The sequence below is a fragment of the Dromiciops gliroides genome, chromosome 4 (genome assembly GCF_019393635.1).
Source record: "Dromiciops gliroides isolate mDroGli1 chromosome 4, mDroGli1.pri, whole genome shotgun sequence".
NCBI classification, from domain to species: domain Eukaryota; kingdom Metazoa; phylum Chordata; class Mammalia; order Microbiotheria; family Microbiotheriidae; genus Dromiciops; species Dromiciops gliroides.
In genome coordinates, this window is record NC_057864.1 from 489193490 (window position 1) to 489214283 (window position 20794).

Sequence of the window (20794 nt, forward strand, 5' to 3'; positions counted from 1 at the left end):
TATTTGGGGAGGGGGCCAAGCTTAATCATAATTTCATAGCATTCAGTTTTGTGGTTCTTTCCATGTACATTGTTTGAGTCATTGTGCTCATTGTTCCCTGGTTCTTCTCATTTCACTTTGCACCAGTTGTTATAAGTTTTCTGGTACTTCCCCTCTATTCAGAACTTTCCATTTCTACTTCCTCAGCATCTCTCATATCCAATCCCTTCTCTACATTCCTATTCACAAAGCTACACCTGAGTTCAGTCCTGCTTAAACCTCACCTGGATTGCTGCAGCAGCCTACTAAGTGATGTCCTGGGCAGAAGTCTCTTCCCCACTCTTTCTGTCTGTCTGAGCATCCATTTGTCCATCTGTCTATCCATGCTACCCACTGTGACTTTCCTTAAGTGAAGGTCTGACCATGTGACCCTTCTACTCAATCAACTCCAGGGACGTTGTTGCCTTTAGGACCAAAGACAAACCCTTCTTTCTTTTTAGCCTCTGAAGCCCTGGCCCCAACCTGCCTTTCAAATGTCATTGGAAATAGTTCCCCCTTCGGCTTTCTGAAACACGGCCAAAGTGGCCTCCACACCATTCCTCCCACAGAAGGTTCTCTCTCCCGTCTCTGTGTCTGCCCTGGCTGTCCCCTCACCTGGAGTACACGAGCCCCCTCCTCATCTCCACGTCACAGATTCCTGCCCTTCCTCTAAGACGTGGCTCAGATACCATCCTCTGCACGAAGACTCTCTGGAACGACTTTGTAAAAAATCATACTTATTAATTTCATGTTTGTTCTGCATAGATTTTTATGTGTACTCCCCTCCCCGAATATAAACTCCTTGTGAGTAGATATTGTTTCACTATTTGGGCTTGTATTCCCAACCCCTAGCACAGTGCAAAACACATAGTAGGTGCTTAATAAATGCTTGTTGATTAATTCATCATTTCTATCAACCCAGCAATATCTATTCATGCACCTCAACTTGTTTATTGATTCCCTAATTTACAGGCATCTGTTAGTTCCCAGGTCTTTGCTACCACCAAAAAAAAAAAAAAGTCACAAATGTTTTGGTGAATATGGAGTTTTTCTGTTGATCATTGACCTGCTTGGGGTGTGTGCCTAACTATAGAATCTCTAGGTCACAGGATATAGACACTCCAGCCCCTTTGTTTGAATAATTCAGAATTCATGCAATAGTTAAATCAGATATGTTCCTTTTTGTATTAAATTCCATGGTAATGCTAAGACACAGTTTGTAAAAGAGAAAGCAATCATTAGCAACAAGCAACACATAGTATGAAAAGTTTTACCCGTGTTCTAATTCATTTCAAGGGGATAGAAAACTTACAGATTTAAATCTAACTTGTGGGGGGAAAGCATTTATAATTGCTGTAATTCTATCTAGAGTAGCAGATTAAATATGCCAGAATTCCAGCCGATGTACATTTCAGACGTGTTATTAAGAAAATAAATTAAATCTTAAATAGTTCAGTTGAGACAGAAGAAAATGAGTTCTACCTGATGACAAAAATGACCAAAACCTCTGTCATATTTGGATGCCAACCCAACCCAACTTTTTTTTTTTTTTTTTTTAGTGAGACAGTTGGGGTTAAGTGACTTGCCCAGGGTCACACAGCTAGTAAGTGTTAAGTGTCTGAGGCCGGATTTGAACCCAGGTACTCCTGACTCCAGGGCCGGTGCTCTATCCACTGCACCACCTAGCTGCCCCCCAACTTTTAATCTCTGTTCTCTGGGACCAAAAGGTCAACATTTAAGGATTTAGGAGTTTAATTCACCAGCCAGTGTTTGTTTTTAGCGGGCCAGATACTTGTGCTGAGATACAAGGGCAAAAGCAAACAATCCCTGCCCTCAGGAAGCCTTCAGTCTACTAGGGGAAGCATGTTCACAGAGAAGCAAGTACACAAGAGAGACCATGCAGATGCACGTGCACGTGGGCACACATGCGTACCCACCCGCAGTAAAGAGAGGCAGCCTGGGATAGCTGTTAGAAAGCTGGACTTGAAGACAGGACGGCAGGTTTCGAGTCAGACCTCTGATACAGCCTGTCTGTGTGACCCTGGGTAAGTCACTGAATTTTTCAGTGCTTTAGACAACTCTCTGAGACTACACGTTGCAGGGAAAATACTAACCTTCATTGGAAAAGAGTTTCCTCACCTAGAATTCCCAATAGTAGCAGTTGGTCAGCGTCCAATTCTTATCCTTTGTCATAAGGACAATACCGCAGTATTTGTAGCCACTTGGCTGTCCTGTACGTGTGTCTGCTCGTGTGCCTGTTTAAGAGATTAGGAAGATTTACTAATTACCAAGAAGGGCAGCCTAGAGGGGCTGAGATAGAACTCACCTCAGAGTCAGAAAGACCTGGGTTCAAGACCTGCCTCTGACACAGACTGGCTGTGAGACTCTGGCCAAATCACTTAGTGCCTCAGGATATCAGGCAACTCTCTGATACTATAAGTCAAGGAGAAAGTGGCTAGAGAATTTCCTCACTAGCACTTCCCTACACCAGTGAAATTATTGGTCCAGCAAGTAAAAAAAAAAAAAAAGACATGGAAATAGATCTCAGGACAGATAGGTAGCACAATGGATAGAACACCAGGCCTGGAGTCAGGAAGACCTGAGTTCAAATCCAGCTGTGACCCTGGGCAAGTCACCTCCCCCTGTTTGCCTCCATTTCCTCATCTGTAAAATGAGCTGGAGAAGGAAATGGCAAACCACTCCAGTGTCTTTGCCATGAAAACCTCAAAAGGAGTCAGCAAGAGTTGTACACTCCTGAAAAAATGACTAAATAACAAAATAGATCCCAGGAGTATAGATTTTGAAGTAAAAGGAATCTTAGAGGCCATTGATTTCCTCATTTCACAAATAAGAAATTAAGGCATAGAGCATGACTTGCCCAGGGTCATACATCTAGCGATATGGATATAAATAAATGCACACACAGATATAATGCATATGTACATATAGGTGTAGGGATGGGGGCTGCACCTGTGATGTATAGCTCTATATTTACCAATGGCAGATGTAATCTTTAATTCAGCATTTTATGCTACATCAGTCATTATTAAGCACCTACTATGTGCACACACTGTGCTAAGTGTCTATTTAGGAAGGGAGTTTTTAAAATGCAAAATGAAGGTATAACAAAAGCTCATTTACAACTTTATTGAAAGTTCCCTGTTACCATAAGAGTCATCGTTTCTCACTGTTTATTTCCTCCCCTCCATGTAATCTTCTGTCTCTAGGATCCTTAAACCAAAGAGCGGCCACCAGGGTCCCTCGCTCCTAGGACCCCACATGAAGGCTAACCTTGGTGTGGCTGGTGTGCTAACCACACCTGACTTGGAGCTTACTCTGAAGTCAGCTCTTATTTAGGTGCTTCCCAGAGCTCTGGGCCTATGGGGGCTGGGGTTGAGGAGGGGCATGTGTGGAAGTTATTATCATAGCCCCATGGTTAAGTACGCAGCACCATTTCCCCAAAAGACCTTGGGAGGCGAGCTCTTCTGTAGCCCCCAGGGCAGCAGAGGGAGCAGCACACAGGGCTGGACCAGGCTCATGGGATGCTTGGGTTTCATCGCTGTCTTCCCTGCATTCGAATTCCTTCTCCGGGTCCTCCCTTCCTCCCTCAAACCTTTATTCTTCCTTCCCACTGGCTCCTTTGCTTCCACCTACATCCATCCCACCCAGCACCAAACCGTCCCTAGATATCACCATCACCCCCAGCTTTTGCCTTACATAATATGGCCCTACCCTGGGAGCCGGGAAGACTTACAAGCTCATAGATACTGGACAGAGTACTAGACCTGGAGCCAGGCGACCTGGGTTCAAATCCAGGCTCCAACCCTTATTGCCTTGACCATGAGCAAATTCCTTAATCTCTCTGAGCCTTAGTTCCCGTGTGTATAAATGCCAACGACTTCATGGGGCCATTTTGAGGAAGGTGCTTTAGAAACCTCAAGCGGCTTCTTATATGTGGGTGCATTGGTGGTAATAGGCCACCCCCACATCTGAGAAGAAAACGGGCATTCCCTCCCTCCCTCCCTTTCTACATGAGGCACCTAACGGCCGCTGTTTTGTTACAAGCATTCTTCCACCATAGAGGAATGTGTCCGTATCTGTTTCCAAGAGTTCTATATGGGGCATCCCCAAAGTCTTGGTGCAGCTTTAAGCTTTATTAAGGCTAAAGCATAATAATTAAGCTTAAACAGCTTTAATCACTATTTATTCAGCTTAAATAGCTTTAGACTAAGCTTTACAGTGAGACTTTAGGGACATTGAAGTGACTCCAAATTTTTGCTCTAAAACAAATGTTCTTCACTTGGGTCTGTGAACTTAAAAAATTCTTTTGATAACTGCATTTCAGTCTAAATGATTTCCTTTCTCACCCCATATTTTATTGTGTGCACTTAAATGCATGATTCTAAGAAGGGGTGGCTAGACTTTGCCAGACTGCCCAAGGGGTAAAAGAGCCCCATTAAAGAATTGTTTTACTCCTTTAGGACTGGAATTTTAGAATCTCTACTAAGATACTTGTAAAAGGTACGAAGGCCACTCTAACTCAGTTCTGTAGAAATGTACAGTGTCCTTTGTTTTAAAGAAGAGGTCTGTGCCAGGAAGATTGACTAGGGAGCTGACTTCTGTAGAGTACAGACTTCTTTTCTACTGAGATCAGTCGTGACCTATTTCCTATATGGCTCCTCCTCTGCTCTGGAATCCCCCTTCTTCCAGTGGTAACCCCCTAGGATTTTCTAGAATCTAGGACTTTCTCCTGTAAACATGTCCCAACCACACACTCACTTTGCAGAATGTCCTTCCCTCCTCTTCCATCTTTCTCCTCGTCCTCCTCATCCTCTCGGATTGTCAGCCACATCTGTTGAAGCTGCATTGTAATATCCCACTAATAGCAAGAGCCCCCAAGCCCGTGTTTCCAGAATACCTTGAAAGTCATTTTCCTTTGGTTGGTGGCCACGTCCACACCTCACACTCAGCTTTCATTGAGGAACATGGCTCCTTAGAACATGCCTTCTTCATGGTAGAGCTCGTACTGAGCTGGGTGGTATGAAGCCACCCTGAGCTGAGCCGCATCTGTTTACTCCTCTCTGTAGTTTACATTGCTTTATTCCCTTAGGGTTCATTGAAGCCATGGAGGTGGAGAGAGACAAATAAAGCCAATTACAGAGGCCATCTGGTGGCCCTTCCTACCCAGCTTCCCTCCACCTGGAGAGAGCTGGCAGATCCTGCTGTGGGTTGTGCATTCCATCCACTTCTTGTCTACGCTGATGGCTTCAGCTGAGCTCTCCCCTGGCCCCTGGCATGTCAAATGGGACACAGATCACAGGAGCATGGGTTTAGAGCAGGAAAGAGACCCCAGAAATCATCGAGCTCAATCACCCCATTTTACAGATGAGGAAACTGAGACCCACATAGGTTATGTCACAAGTAGCATGACTTGCAGAACCAGGATCAACTCCCAAGACCTCTGACACAAAATCCAGGATTCTTTATTCTATACCACACCCATCTCTGGCATACGTCTCTTAAAAAATGTGGGCTTGGGGCAGCTAGATGGCGCAGTGGATAGAGAGCACTGGCCTTGGAGTCAGGAGTACCTGAGTTCAAATCCGGCCTCAGACACTTAACACTTACTAGCTGTGTGACCCTGGGCAAGTCACTTAACCCCAATTGCCTCACTAAAAACAAACAACAAAAAAAAATGTGGGCTTGGTGGCCATAGGACCCTGGGTTAGATGGTGGCACCCTGAACATAATTTGAATTTTGAGTTTGGGGTTATGAAAGACAGCCTGGGACAGTGGAGATTCCTAGATTTAGGGGCAGAGGACCAAGGCTCAGATCCTGACTCTGTCACACACTGGCTGTGTGACCCTGGCCAACTGAGAGAATCATAAATTTAGAGCGTGGAGGGCACCAGGTCCAACCCTCTTATTCTACAGGTGGGCACAGAGAGGCTCAGAGGCTGCCTTGAGTCACACAGCTAGCCACTGTATGAGTCAGAATTTGAATTCAAATCTTCCTGACTCCAAGTCAGCTCCTCTGTCCAGTAAAGCAAAGCTTCTTAAATTTTAGGTCACAAGCCCATATGGGGTCACGTAACTGAATGTGGGGGTCACGAAAAATTGTATATACCGACATACCAGGGTTTGCACAAAAATTTTTCTCAGGCTAAAAGGAGCCGTGAGTAGAAAAAGTTTAAGAAGCCTTGCACTCAACCACAGCGCCTTCTTCCAAGGCACTTCATCTCTAAGTGCCCCAGGCAATACTTACAGACACTCAATTGAGGATTAGAGGCCAAGTACTCTGGTAGAGCCTGTTTCCTCGCCAGGACATCCCTAGAGTGGTGCAATCAAAGTTCCAATCCATGCCCCAGGCACTCCGCCGGGCCCCAGGATGATTACAAGGGCAAAATCAAAACTGTCCCTGCTCTCCTGAAGCTAACATTCTATTGGGAAAACAAATAAGCAAATAGAAAACATGCAAAATGAACGCAAGGCAATTTTGTCTGGAAGACACGAGGGACTGAGAGCATTAAGAAAGGCAGACCCGGGTTTGAATCTTGGCCCTGCTTCTTACTCCATGTGTGACCTTTCCCATTTAACCTTTCTTGGCCTCAGTTTCCTTATCTGTAAAACAGGGAAGGACTAGATGACCTCGATGGGTAATGCTGAACCATTTCAAGGAACCATGCGCCCAACTGTTGGTCAACATCTGAATGGCGGGCATTCTTCTGAGTCTCCCGAGTTTTTCCTGTGCGTGGGTGTGTGTGTGTGTGTGATTTATAGGAAAAAAAATAATCTCAGTCTCATTCAAGACAGCCTTTTTCATTCCCCAGTATCTAGCAATGTGTCTGGCACATAGTAGGTCCTTAATCAAAATGTGCTGAACTTTCTGCTTAGTCAATTTGTCAGTGAACCACCCAGTGTTATTGTCCGTCTTACCAGTTGTTAGATCATGAAGTAGAGAATCTCAATTCTATTTTATGACCCAAGACTTCTCCCCTTGACCTTCACAAAACAGTATCTACCTCACAGGTTTGTTGTGAAGATAACAATGTGTGTGGTTTTTTTTGTTTTTTTTTGTTTAAAGCACCATATTGAGTTTGGGGTTATGAAAGACAGCCTGGGACAGTGGAGATTTATTTGGGAGAAAATATGTATGACCTCTGATTTTCCCTTTGTCCTGCTGTGGTATAGGAATCTGGAGGGACAAAGATGAGTCCTGGAATTTCCCTCAGGGTTATGACCCAGAGATGATCAAGGAGGAGAAGAGGAAAGAACTGGAATCAGAAATCAGACTTCAGGTGTGTTGTTATCAACAACAGTGGTGAGTTTATTAATGATTAACACAAACACCTCAGTTATTTTTAAAAGTTTATCTGAATCTCAGGGCTCAGTGCATTATGCATGCAAAAGGTTTAAAGGGATATAGCACAGCTCTGACTGGTCCCAGAGAATCTGGGTTTGAATACTGCTCTTGGTGGCTATTATCTGTGTGACAAAGTTACTTCAGTTATTTAAGTGCTCTGTGCCTCAGTTTCCATAGCTTCAGAACTCATAGGTCTCTTCCATCTCTAGAGCTATGATCCTGTAAGCCTGAAAATTGAACATTACCCATGCTTTAGCACTCATTGCTCCCATTAACAATTCGACTAAGAATCATTCACAAGAATTGTCCGCATCATTCCAAGTTGCTGTAAACTTATTTGTTAATGTATCCCCACCTAGGTGGATGAGCTGATGAGACAGGAACTAAAGAAACTAAAATTAGCTGTTGACAGAGAAAAGGAAGTCCCAAGAAAAGCAAAGAAGAAAAAGGAGAAGAAGGTAAGATTTGAATTGACCCCATCCTCCATGAAATGGAATTCTGCTCTTCAGCTCAGAGATCAGTGGTTTGGAAAATCCCAGACCCACCAAATGAAAGGGCATCAAGCCCTGCCTAGCATTTCCTTTGTTTGCTTAAAAATCAAAGAAAAACATCTCAAATTATATTTGAAAAGTCTTTTATGGGTTTGGGTTTGTTTTGTTTTGTTTTTTTTTTTTTTACAATTCTGTGATCCTAAGTGCAGTGATAATTATCAAGAGTCATTTCAAGAAAAAGACAAGGGAATCTTGTTCAACCAGTCCAGCTCCATTGCTGAGCTGTCCTTGGTCTGGTCCCAAAGTCAAGGTGACCCAGGCTAGCCATAGACAGAGTTGTGAAGTCAGTGGTTTATCATCTCTCCCCTCCAACTGCAGCTTCTTTCGCTTTCCCCCTCCTTTGTCCCTTTTCCCTCTCCCCTGTGACACGTTCTTCACGTTCTCTTTACCCCTTCCTTTGTCTCAGGCCTCTGGGACCTTCTATTGACTGACCAGTCAGCCTTTAACTGAAGCACATCTGGGCAGAATTGTGGCCTCAGCTCCTCTGGACACTTCCTTTTCTCCAGTTGTGGATGGAAAGATCTTTCCCCTTTCCCCCTCCCTTAATGGGATTTTAAGCAGCAGGAAAAAAGGAAATATGAGTGGTGGGATACAAAGGAACCCCTGAAATCCCACCCTGTAATCGCTTTGCTGCCCTTGATGTTAGAATGCCTTTGAGGGGGAGATCATATTGGAAAAGCACTTCAAGGTCTTATTCCCCCTCCTCATCCATGCTGTCTGCATCGAGGGAGCCGAGTCCTCAGGGCTGTCCAGACCTTCTATCACAGAAGCTTCTGATGAAGGGGTGTGCTCAGTATCACAGAGAAGGTGCTGACCCTGGAGGAACAGGGCCTGAGTTCAAATCCTCACTCTGCTACTTATGAGGAACATGACCTTGGGCAAGTCAGTTTACTTTGCTGGGCTTCAGTTTCTCCCTGTGTAAAATGGGGTGAGGGATAGAAGCCATGATGATTTTAGGTCCTTTATAGCTCTAACTACTAGCAACTACCTGAGTTCAAATCCTGACTGTAGTTTACTTATCTGTGTTAACTTGGACAAATCACTCATCTGCTCTGTCTCCTCCTCATGATAAAATGTGCAGATTGGACCCGATGATCTCCAGGGTCCATCCCAGCTCCAGATCTATGGTTCGTGAAGCTTCTGGCTTCGTGGCCCTGGGCCTGTCATGTAACCACTCTGAGCCTCCTGGTCCTCATCTGTCAAATAAGAGGGTTGGACCAGGGTGCCTGTAAGGTCCCTTTCTGCTCAGAATCTGTGATCTTATTTTCTTGATTAGGAAAGATAAAAATTACTGCATTTTTTAAGCCCTTTCCAGTTTTAACTCCCTAATCCCATGAGGTTTCATTAAAATTGCATATGGAGACCGAGGAGAACAGAGGCAGTAACCTAAGGCTGTCCTTTTTTTTTTTTCTTTTTTTGGTGAGGCAATTGGAGTTAAGTGACTTGCCCAGGGTCACACAGCTAGTAAGTGTTAAGTGTCTGAGGTCGGATTTGAACTCAGGTCCTCCTGACTCCAGGGCTGGTGCTCTAGCCACTGCGCCACCTAGCTGCCCCTACCTAATGCTGTTCTAACCAGATGGGGAAACCACGGGAGTATCTGACTCCTAATCTTTAAGCAGGAAGATTCAGCATCACATCCTAATAAAAATAAGAGAGCAAGGAATCATCTTTTCCCGAACTGTAGTTTCTCCAAGCTCAGCAAGAACTTCTCACCAGCAATTGCGAAATGTCCTGGGCATCATTTAAGTAAACCTGCACTGGATGCCCTGATCGGATGCTCTCCTCTTTCGAAGTCTATTCTCACATACTGTGAGCAAACATTCTCTGTGCCTCCTGACTCCATTCTTCTTAAATTTGAAATAATATTAAATGATTACTACTCCACATGACTTAGAATTTCAGAATTCGAAGGGATCTTTGAGGTCTCTTGTCCAACCAGAAACCACAGCCCCCTGGCACATTCAGCCTTTGCTCGTAAACCTCCAGGGATGGGCATTTGTGAAAATTGAAGGAAAACTCTTATCGATCCGGACATTTCTGCTTATATCAGTCCTCAGTCTACTTCTGGGTGACGTCTAACCATTTCTCTTGCTCTGGGACCAAGCGGAACAAGTCTAGGATCATGGGCCAAGAGCTGGAAGGTCCCAAGAAGCCATCTAGTCCAGCCTATCTCCTAACAACAAAGATTCGAAGAACTCACGCGAGCTTCATTCTCTAAAAGAAACTACACACTCCTGAGTCAATAGACTTATCTCTGAGATTGTTTGTCATCCCTTAAGATATGTATTAATCTCTGTAGCTAGTGGGATGGCAGGTCAAAGGGCAATCATAGCTCTGAACTGGAAGAGACCTTCACAGCCAGCAAAGCCAACTGCTCCCTTTCACAGATGAGAAAATTGAGGCTCAGGCTGGCAAAGTGGCTTCATAGGATTCCAGACCATAGAGCTGGAAGGGACCTTAGAAGTCAAGTCCACCATTTTGCAGATAGGGAAACTGAGGCTCAGAGAGGTTAAGGATCACATCACTAGTAAGTGTTTGAGGCTGGATTTGACCTCGGGTCTTCCTGACTATAGCTGCTTCACCACACTGCCTCTACTTTGGGGGCAGGCTTGCTTCATTCTTGTTTTTGCAATCCCTGCCACCAGCACAGTGTCTGGCACATAAAACATTCTTGATGATTACATAGCTCAGAATTATTCATAGTTCTCCTCCTCCCCATCTCCAGAGGAGTCCATGTATTAAATTCTTTTTAATATATTTGTCTATGGGTATGAACCCTCTAACAGCAATAAGCTGAGAACAAGAAAGTAGAGAATAAAAATTATATTTTCAGACCATTAGGAGACCTTCCCTGACCCCCTACAAGCTCCCCCACTTTTTCAAATAATCTCTCTCTCTCTTCCTCCCAGAAAATTATGCAAATGCTATGAGACCATTTAAAATCAAGGCTAAATTGTCTGGTTGATTACAGTTCCCACAGAGTTCAGAGAAGGGGAGATTCAAGAGGACAGAACTGGTCAGAGCTGGCCCTGGAAGGATAGGGAGGGGATTCCGCATGAAAGGGAGAAGAGAATGCAGACCGGTTTGGAAATGAGCTCAGCAGGTCTTCTGGACAGCAAGGAAGGTGGCCCAGTCAGAACAGTACAGTGCACGTGGGGCCCCATCAAGAAATAAGCTCACTTTCCAGTCATGTCCAACTCTTGGTGACCCCATGGGGGGTTTTCTTGGCAGAGATACTGGAGTGATTCGCCATTTCCTTCTCCACTCATTTTACAGAAGAGGAAACTGAGGCAAGCAGGGTGAAGTGACTTGCCCAGAGTCATATAACTAGTAAGCGTCTGAGGCTGGATTTGAACTTATGAAGAGGAATCTTCCCTTCTCCATTCAGTGCGCCCCCTAGCTGCCCCCACTGAATTGGGGGGATGAATCCAAATAACAGAGTCCTTCCTCCTAAGCAGAAGAGTTTAAATACAAAGTGAGGGAATCTCAGAGTTGGGAGGGACCTTGTAGACAACCTCAGGATACGGCCTCTTGATGTCTACTGCAATCCTACCAGGTGGACGTCCACTCATCGGTCTTTAGGTCCAAAGGGTTAGAGCTGGCAGAGGCGATCTTGTTCAGCCCCTTTAAATTACGGATAAGGAAACTGAGGCCCAAAGTATCCCAGGATCATAGACTTAGGATTGAAAGAGGTCTCAGCGTGAATTATGAATGCAGATTGAACCAGACTGTTTCTACTTTGGGACTGGGTTTTGTTTCCTTCTTTTTTGAGGTTTTTCTCTTGTGCTCTGATTCTTCTTTCACAAGAAGACTAATGTAGAAATATGTTTACTGTGATTGTACATATATAACCTATATCAGACTGCTGTCTGTCTTGGGGAGGAGGGAGGAAAGGGAGGGTGGGAGAAAAAAATTGGGACCTGAAAATCCTGTGAAGACAAATGTTGAAAACTACCCTTATATGTAACTGGAAAATAAGAAAATGCTTTTTTAAAAAGAAGAAGAAAGAAAGAGGCCTCGGGGGCTATGTCCTCCGTTCCCCTCTCTCCCCCTCTCTCCTAAGGAATCTGAGTCCCAGGGAGAGGTCAGTGACTTGCCCAAGTTTATACAAGGAGTAATCATGAGAAGTAGGATTTGAACCCGGGTCCTCTGATTCCACAAGGATGATTCTTTCCTCTTTACCACAATGGAAAGAACCAATATTTGACTGGCTTCACCAATAAATACTCAATACAGTGAGGGATTATTCAAGTTCTGCAGGCAAATGAGGGTGATGCAGAAGCAGGGCAGGGGATGGAGGAGGGCTAGAATGCCAAGCAATGATGGCGGCTGAACTGGGCTGGATGCAGTGAGAACAAAGATGACAAAAACAAATGAGAAACATCCAGAAGGAAGATGCAAAGGATTGGGGGACTAGGGAAGCGAGCTGGCTCAGTGGGTAGTGCACTGTTTCACCCTGGGAAAATCATGTTACCTCCGTTTGCTTCAGTTTCCTTATCTGTAAAATGGTATGGCCAAGAGTACCTACCTCCTAGGGTTGTTGTGATCTCAAATGGGGAAATGAATAAAGGATTTACCACAATCCTTGGCACATAGTAAGGGCTATAGAAATGTAGCTGCTATTGTTATTGTTGTCATCATTATTTTCAATACATAGGGAATGAAAGCAAGGGAGGGGCCTTGGAATTTGGCCGCATAAATGCTCTGCTCTTCATTGGTGCCCATCCAAATGGTGGGGTCAGATGTCAGGCAACGTCTGCCTTGGTGGGCTTGTGGGAGTCATTTTGCCATTCACTTATAGACTTTAGGATCAATAAGATGAAGTCGTACCAGGGCGCTGTGAACTGACTTTGGGTTTACTGAAACTTTTAGTCATTGGACACCGCTCCTTCCACTTGCTGCAAGAAGCCTCTCACCTATATTCAAGAGTTCCTTCCCTTTTTTTGATGTGCTGGGCTCCTTTGGTAATCTGTGAAGCCTAGGGTCCCCTGCTCAGCGTAATGTTTTAGACGCACCAATTAAGACACACAGGATTAACAGAGAAACCAGATTGAAACAGTTATCCAATTTACAAAAAGCAACAAGCTCATGGATCCCAGGTTAACCATCCCTGCAGTATACTGAAGAAAATATTCTGAAGAAAACCCAGGTTTTATGAAATCTGTTTATAGGCCAGCCCCCTGAATGCCATGTTCAATGGACTTAGAAGATACTGTTAAGTTTGTATGGAAGAATATTTTCCTCCTGGAAAGCAAAGCTAGAGATTTGAGGGCAAAATTGCCCATGAGCTGTTAATGGACCATCAATCCATGTGCATCTATTAGGTGACTACTGTGTGTTTACACTGGGCTAGGAGCTGGGGCCCAACAGCAAAAATAAAAACATCCCTACTACATTCTACTGTGGAGTTCACATGTGCTAATCAATAAGTATTTCTTAAATTCTTAGCACGTACAATGCATTGTGCTGGTCATGGGAATAGAAAAACAACAATGAAACCGAGAGATAGTATGTATCAGTCACAAGCATTGCTTAAGCACCTACTGTATAGTAAGCATCAGATCATACAAAGACAAAAGTGAAGTCATCCCAGCCCCCAAGGAGCTGGCATTCTCCTGAGGAGACAACAGGCATGTCTGTATGCATATACATGTGTATATGTGTACGCATAGAAGAAATAAATGTAGGGTAGTTCAATACAACATCGGGGTGAAGGGCATGAGCGTTTGCAAGGAGCAATTTATTTCTTTGCCAAGACTCTGGAAAACAATCATTCTACCACATCATGAAATATTCTTGACATATACACTTCTTCAGAATCCCATTTTATGTAAATACTATAAAGTGCATAAGCAGCTTTGAAATTGGAAAGAAATAAGAAAACCATCTGTTTATGATAAAATGTCTTGGCTATTTTTCTTCATTAAAAGACAAAAGTATTAATCCTAGAACGCTCTCCTCCACATCTCTCTCATTCCTGTGGGTCTCAGTGTCCACATGTAAAATGAAGAGTTCAGACTAGGTGGTCTCAGAGGCCCCTTTCCACAGATGAGTGATCCTAGGAATCTGGATTTTACCTATTTTCACCTAATAAACCTATTGCTCCCTAGTAAATTAAGAGCAATCATGTGGAGATCACTCACTGGTTAAATGAGTCTCTGGTTGAGTTCCTTACATCTCCCTAATTCCCTTAACATAGTAACTACCAAATAACAATAATTAATAATAATAATTTGTTGTTTTCAGTAGTGTCAGACTCTGTGACCCCATTTCACATTTTCTTGGCAAAGAACTGGAGGGGTTTTCTATTGCCTTCTCAAGCTCAGATTACAAATGAGGAAACTGAGCCAAACAGGTTGAAGTGACTTGCCCAGGGTCACATGGCTTAGGAAGTGTCTGAGACCAGGTTATAAGTCAGGAAGATGAGTCTTCCTGACTTCAGTCCTTGCTCTATATCCATTGTACTAGAATTATATAGAGCTTTAAGGTTTTCAAAGTACTTTACAAATACTATCCCCTTTTATCCTCACAAACCCTGGGAAGTAGGTGCTATTCACTATATCATTAACCCCATTTTGCTCATGGGGAAACTGAGGCAGACAGGTACAGGGACCAGGATCATAGCTAGTATGCCTGCATATTCAGGTTAAAACTTTAAAGCTGCACTAAGACTTTTGGGACAACACGTGTTTGTGTGTGTGTGTGTGTGTGTGTATGCATGAGTGTGTCTACATACATGCATACATACTATAAAATAGCATTCATAAATGTGGACTGCTGTATTAATTCTCACACATCTTCAAGCCTTCAGATTTTTTTTTTGGATTCCTGAATTCCATTCTTGATGGTTTCACCATAAGTAGAAGCAAATGATCATTATCCTCACCTTTTGCCTCAAAGTGAACCATGAGCTCAGTGGGTAGCTTGGGCCAGGAGAGTTAACTGAAACAATGTCCCCTCATTCAGAGGGTCTTAGTGTCTGGAGCAAGACCAAGGATGATCCTGACATCCCCTACCCTGCAGTGTTGCATTATGTGAAGGATTTTCATTGGGGTAGGATGGGGACTACCTAGAAGCCCTCCTCAAGGAGAGCTACTAAGTGGTGAGATGACTCAACACCATGCCCTCCATCGATCAGGGGAAGAAGTTGAAAATGCTAAGCCTGGAGAAGAGACCTCAGAGAGATGCAAAAGGTATCTAAGTATCAGAAAGGCTGCCGTATGGACGAGTAATTAAGTTTGTGCTGCTCGGCCCCAGAGGGAAGAAGAAGAAGGAACAGTGAATGAATGTTGTAGAAGCGCAGATTTCAATTCAGTGGAAGGAAAAGATTGCTAACAATCTGAGTTGTCCCAGAGGAGAATGGGCTACAAGGAGATGGGTCACCCCAACTAGCAGAGGCTGGATGACTGCTGGGGGACATTATAGTGAGCATTGTTCTTAGGGTACAGGTGGAACTACATGACCCTGGGGGTGCCTTCCAACCCAGAAGTTCTGTGACTTATCATGGCACCAGCATCATTCTCAATGATGGTCACTTTCATTTTGCCTTTTCCCTTTTAAATTTACTTTTAATTTAATGGCTGAATCCCTATTGCATAGCCCCTCCCCCTGCTACATACCAATGAAGTAATAATTTTATGAACTCTATCTTATGTATACTGTAGACAGAATTAATATAGGAACTTGACAATGGAAATGGAATTATCTTCAGTGCGGATATTGGAGCTACCTCTGTGTATAGGGGTGTGTGTGTGTGTGTGTGTGTGTGTGTGTGTGTGTGTGTGTGTGTGAGCACGCATGCACATTCCTCTCACCAGGCTTTAATCATGCTTAACTTACATTTTTTTAAATGCCCTGATTTGTTTATAAGGTAGCTTCTTTGAGTTCCAGACTCCCAAACTCTCCATTTCATCATTCTTATGACAAAGATGGCAAGCACAGAATGTCCATTGCATGTGCCAAAGAACAATGGGTAACTCTGGGGCGGAAATGGCCTTCTCATTTCTGACAAACCTTCCACAGTTGCCTCAACCATTGGCATCTGGACAGTAGGACCAATCACAATCAACCATTGGCATCTGGACAGTAGCACCAATCACAATCAACCATTGGCATCTGGACAGTAGGACCGATCACAGTCAACCATTGGCATCTGGACAGTAGGACCGATCACAGTCAACCATTGGCATCTGGACAGTAGCACCGATCACAGTCAACCATTGGCATCTGGACAGTAGGACCGATCACAATCAACCATTGGCATCTGGACAGTAGCACCGATCACAGTCAACCATTGGCATCTGGACAGTAGCACCGATCACAGTCAACCATTGGCATCTGGACAGTAGGACTGATCACAATCAACCATTGGCATCTGGACAGTAGCACCGATCACAGTCAACCATTGGCATCTGGACAGTAGCACCGATCACAGTCAACCATTGGCATCTGGACAGTAGCACCGATCACAGTCAACCATTGGCATCTGGACAGTAGGACCGATCACAATCAACCATTGGCATCTGGACAGTAGGACCGATCACAATCAACCATTGCTGATTGGATGGTTAGGTTGGCTTCCAACGTAGTGCTTTCTCTTCAGGACCTTTCCAACTCCCAGTGATCACTCATTATGATACAGCATTACTCATATATATACCAGTGCCCCTCACAATAATACAGATTGATACCAGCATTTCTCATTGTGATACAGATTTGGGAATAAAATTAAATTGCTGAAGGTTTAAACCAGCTTTTCTTGCACAACTCAGAGCAATCCTAGGAGGTGAGTAAAGTCTAAATACCATTTGTACTGGGTGTAGATGCAAATATGATTACACTAACATGTATTTTTAAATGATCTCATTTTTTTTTTTTTGGTGAGGCAATTGGGGTTAAGTGACTTGCCCAGGATCACACAGCTAGTAAGTATTAAGTGTCTGAGGCTGGATTTGAACTTAGGTCCTCCTAACTTCAGGGCCAGTGCTTTATCCACTGCGCCACCTAGCTGCCCCCTAAATGATCTCATTTAATTGAAAATAATATTGGTTTACAATTTGACCATATTTGCTGTGTCATTTGAATGTACATATTGCACTAAGATTCCTTAAAATAATGTGTAGTTTTCCAAAGAAACCGTTTCCATCTTTTGGAATGTGCCCAATATAATACAGTGCAAAAGAAAAGAAAAGAATAAAATTAGAAAGAGGTTTCTTTTTCTTTTAAACCTAACAAAAGCTGGAAACAAAAATGACTGGAAGAGGAAAGAAAATCTGAAGCCTTTCAGGAATTAGTAGTCTCTCCATCAGAATGAGATATGACCTTAGCAACATTCTCCTCAATTGGGTAGATAAGAGTGTTAATCAGATTAGAAATTCAAGACAGGATACTGTAATTCCATGATAAAACCATAGGTGTGTCTGAACCGTGGCAGCCTTGTGGTCTAGCTAGAGCTCATTCATTCATTCATTCATTCATTCACTCATTTATTAAGCATTTATTAAGTGCCCACTGGATGTCAGGCACGATGTGCCATATTTCACAATGGCTCAAGTGGTACCAACTCCAGTTAGCCAATAAAAAGGACCATCACTCCCCATTTTGAGGAAATGTTTGAGAAAACCTAATCTTGTTGCTGTTTGATACTAGAGTTACTCCTTGATCAATCTAAGTGAATCGGAGAACCTAGGAAAGAGGGAGAGCTGATCCTCCCCCTGGGTACCACACAAAGCACTTTGATAGTACCCTCCAAGGCCCTTCTCAGTGGCAGAAGCCCAGGAAAATGGATAAACATAAATGTCCATTTCCAAATCAATGTTTGCAAAACGCAGCAAGTTCAGCTGTTGAATCTCCCTCTCAAAGAGCACGGGGTTTATTATCACTCATACTCACCCACAAATGTTAAACTCTCATCCACTTGAATAAGTAAATCATCAGTTTTCAAAAAGGGCTTGCCTTTGAACCATATTTATTAAGTGCTTCAAAGAAAGGATGCGGCAACTCCATCTACCAGACGTTTTCCAATTCTCTCATATCTTTTCCAGCCAGATTTCCCAGAAATATTGATGTTAATTATAGAACCACATATGTTGATGTGAAAAAATACACCTACAATTTTACATCTCTCAGCTGACTGGGGGAAATGCTGAACGGAAGCTACCTTCTGGTCAATAAATTAATTACAGATTGAGTTGATTGTTACGCTGAAAAAAAAGATATTTTCTTCTCATTCATGTAGACCCACAAATTATTGTTTGCTTTTCTATGTTAAGACGTGTACATGGGAAAGATTATGAAGGACAGAATGTCACCCTGCTAGCCGCAGGGTCATCTCTGTCTTAATAACTAATGTCACAATGAGCAAGTTATTTGAGTTAGATAATACCTTTAGAGGAAAAGCTATGTCCAGACCTATAAAAGCAACTCTCCCCCAGAAATTTAGTTCACTTTCTTATTTATTGTTGTATGAATCCTAACCCTAACCCTAACATATGGACTCTACACTTGGTAAACTAACAGATAAAAGTCTGCAGTTAGCTTGAAGTCTCCCAGATCTCAGCTGAAAGGGAGCTTAAAGGCCATTAAGTCCACACTGACTCACTTATTTGACTATTCCCACAAATTTTAAATGGAAATGCAGGCTGATGTTCAAAGCACTCAAATACAACTTTTTTCAAATGTGATATTGTTCATTGAAAGAGATATCCAATTCTGTTCCTTGATTACCTAGGAAGCTGACTCTGATGAGAAAACCAAAAGAGTATTTCTTGACCATGACATTGCACTTGGATACTTTAAGTAGAGTGGAAGTATCCGGGATTATTTGCCAAATTGGGAGAAAGGAGAGGGAGAGAACCAGACAGACCCACAGAGACAGACAGACAGACAAACAGAGAGTGAGGAGAGGAGAAAAGGGTAAAATAACCATCCTCTCATCCTCTGATTCTCCTCATGGACAATGGAAGGATTCTTGACTGTCTCCTGAAGTCACTGAGAGATGGCGGATAGTCCAAAGCTTTTCATTTAAATTCCAAGGTGGTTGTCTCTCAAACTGGAAGTTAACAAGGCATTGCCATGTGGGAGGTTTCCCAGGAATGTTAGCTGGGACGGACTGTATCGGGCTTTCAAACAGAAGTCGCACATTTAACCAGGGCATCCTTTATTTATTTATTTTTACCTCAAATGCAGTGAAAACATATTTTTATTGCTTCTACAATCCTGGTCCCATCTTTTGGGGGCCAAAGTTAATAGGTTTGGATCAAAGGACCATAGTTTTAAAGCTTCAAGGGACCTTGGAAACCATGTCTAGCCCCCTGGTTTTACAGGTGGAGAAACTGAGACTCAGTGAAGTGAAATGACTTGCCCAAGGTCAATACACCTTGTATGTGTCAAAGGTGGAATCTGATCTTACTAACAACAAGTTAAGATCATGTTCTGCTCCACCATAGTGAGGTTCATGCTGTGTTGTCTTGGCAAGAAGAACTTGCTAAGATTTCATCACCTTTTCAAGACGCCATTACAGCCTCACCCAATGAATCAATTCCAATCCACGAGTCACTTAATTCTTTTCCCTGTGGGATCCCTCCCCCTCGATACCTACCAGCCCCTCACATTTATGTCCAAAGTTGAACTCATCATCTTCCTGCCAAAAACCTGCCTCTCCCTTCCCTTTGATAACACCCCCATCCTCCCAGTCAGTCAATCTCAAATCCTTGGAGGTATCCTTGACTCTTTCTGTACCTCTCCCGTTGGATCCAGGCAGTTGCCAGGTCCTGTCCATTTCTCCTCTCCCATCCATGCTTTCGTCTCTGCTCTTGTTCAGCCCTTTACCTGGCTTCACCCTTTTCTTTTTTGGTCCTGGACCTATGGTCTCATCGGTATTGGTCATTCCTGGTGGGGACCTTCCTCCACCAATCCAGGTCCACCTCTGCCTGGGGCTCAGAGGGGTTGAGCAACCGGTCCCAGGGTTTTCTGTCTCCAAGATCATGTGTCTGTTCACTTGGGTCACCATCTCCTTCCTTGTTCACATTGCTGGAATAGCCCCCTCACTGCTATTGCTGTCTCCAGTGGCTGGCTCTCTCCTTTAGCCTTAAGCACACTCTTCCTTTCTATTATTTATGTAGCTCTCAGATAATGAATGTTGACTCCTCTTTCTAGATGAAAGGGAAAAGGGACCTGGGATAAACACTTCAACCTTCAAAGCAAGATGGTATTTGTAGGACAGGGGAAGACATGAATATATTTGTAGGCAGGAGAGAAGAGGGAATAGAAGAAGCATGAGATCTCTTTGCTGTGGAGAGAGCTTTGGCATTACCAAGACGGGGCACTGTGGATATGGAGCACTAGACTGAACGTCCAACTTGGTCCATATGTTGGGCAGGTCTGATCAGCTCTTTTCCCCCCTCTCTTTTATTCTTTGTTATAAGTCCATGTTTCTCTGGGAGGTGTGTGGGGGCACGGGGCAGCGGGGCATGTTCAATTGGATAATATAAAAATAAAAGATACCAATGACACTTTTAAAAGAAAAGAAAATAGCACAGGATTTCACACCAAAAGACCCGGATTCAAATCCCTCTGCTTCTAGTTACTAGGCTTGTTACCTTAGAAAAGATGTTCAAACTCTCAGCCTCAGTTTTCCTCCTCTGAAAAGTGGAGCTATTAATATTGATGCTACCTACTCACTGGACTGTTTGGAGGAAAATGCCATTCACTGTGGCGTGTGCTATCATTGTGAGCTGTGAAGTGAGCCAGGAGGAAAGTGGGGGCTTGCCCTTAAAATGCTAAATATATGTCAGTTATCTTCCCATTTAACCCCTAGGACTTCTAAGTCCAAAGGAGGCTCAGAAACAGCTTCAATCCTCAG

General features: G+C 43.5%; 1 protein-coding gene across 1 annotated transcript in view; it reads left to right on the forward strand.

The window, feature by feature from the left end:
- The window catches only part of IQCA1 (IQ motif containing with AAA domain 1), a 220034-nt gene that overhangs the window by 147674 nt on the left and 51566 nt on the right, over positions 1–20794 (forward strand). Inside the window, exons 10-11 of the mRNA XM_044005245.1 lie at positions 7210–7316; positions 7741–7839. Of these exons, the coding sequence (XP_043861180.1) occupies positions 7210–7316; positions 7741–7839 (206 nt within the window). The remainder of the gene's footprint in view (positions 1–7209; positions 7317–7740; positions 7840–20794) is intronic.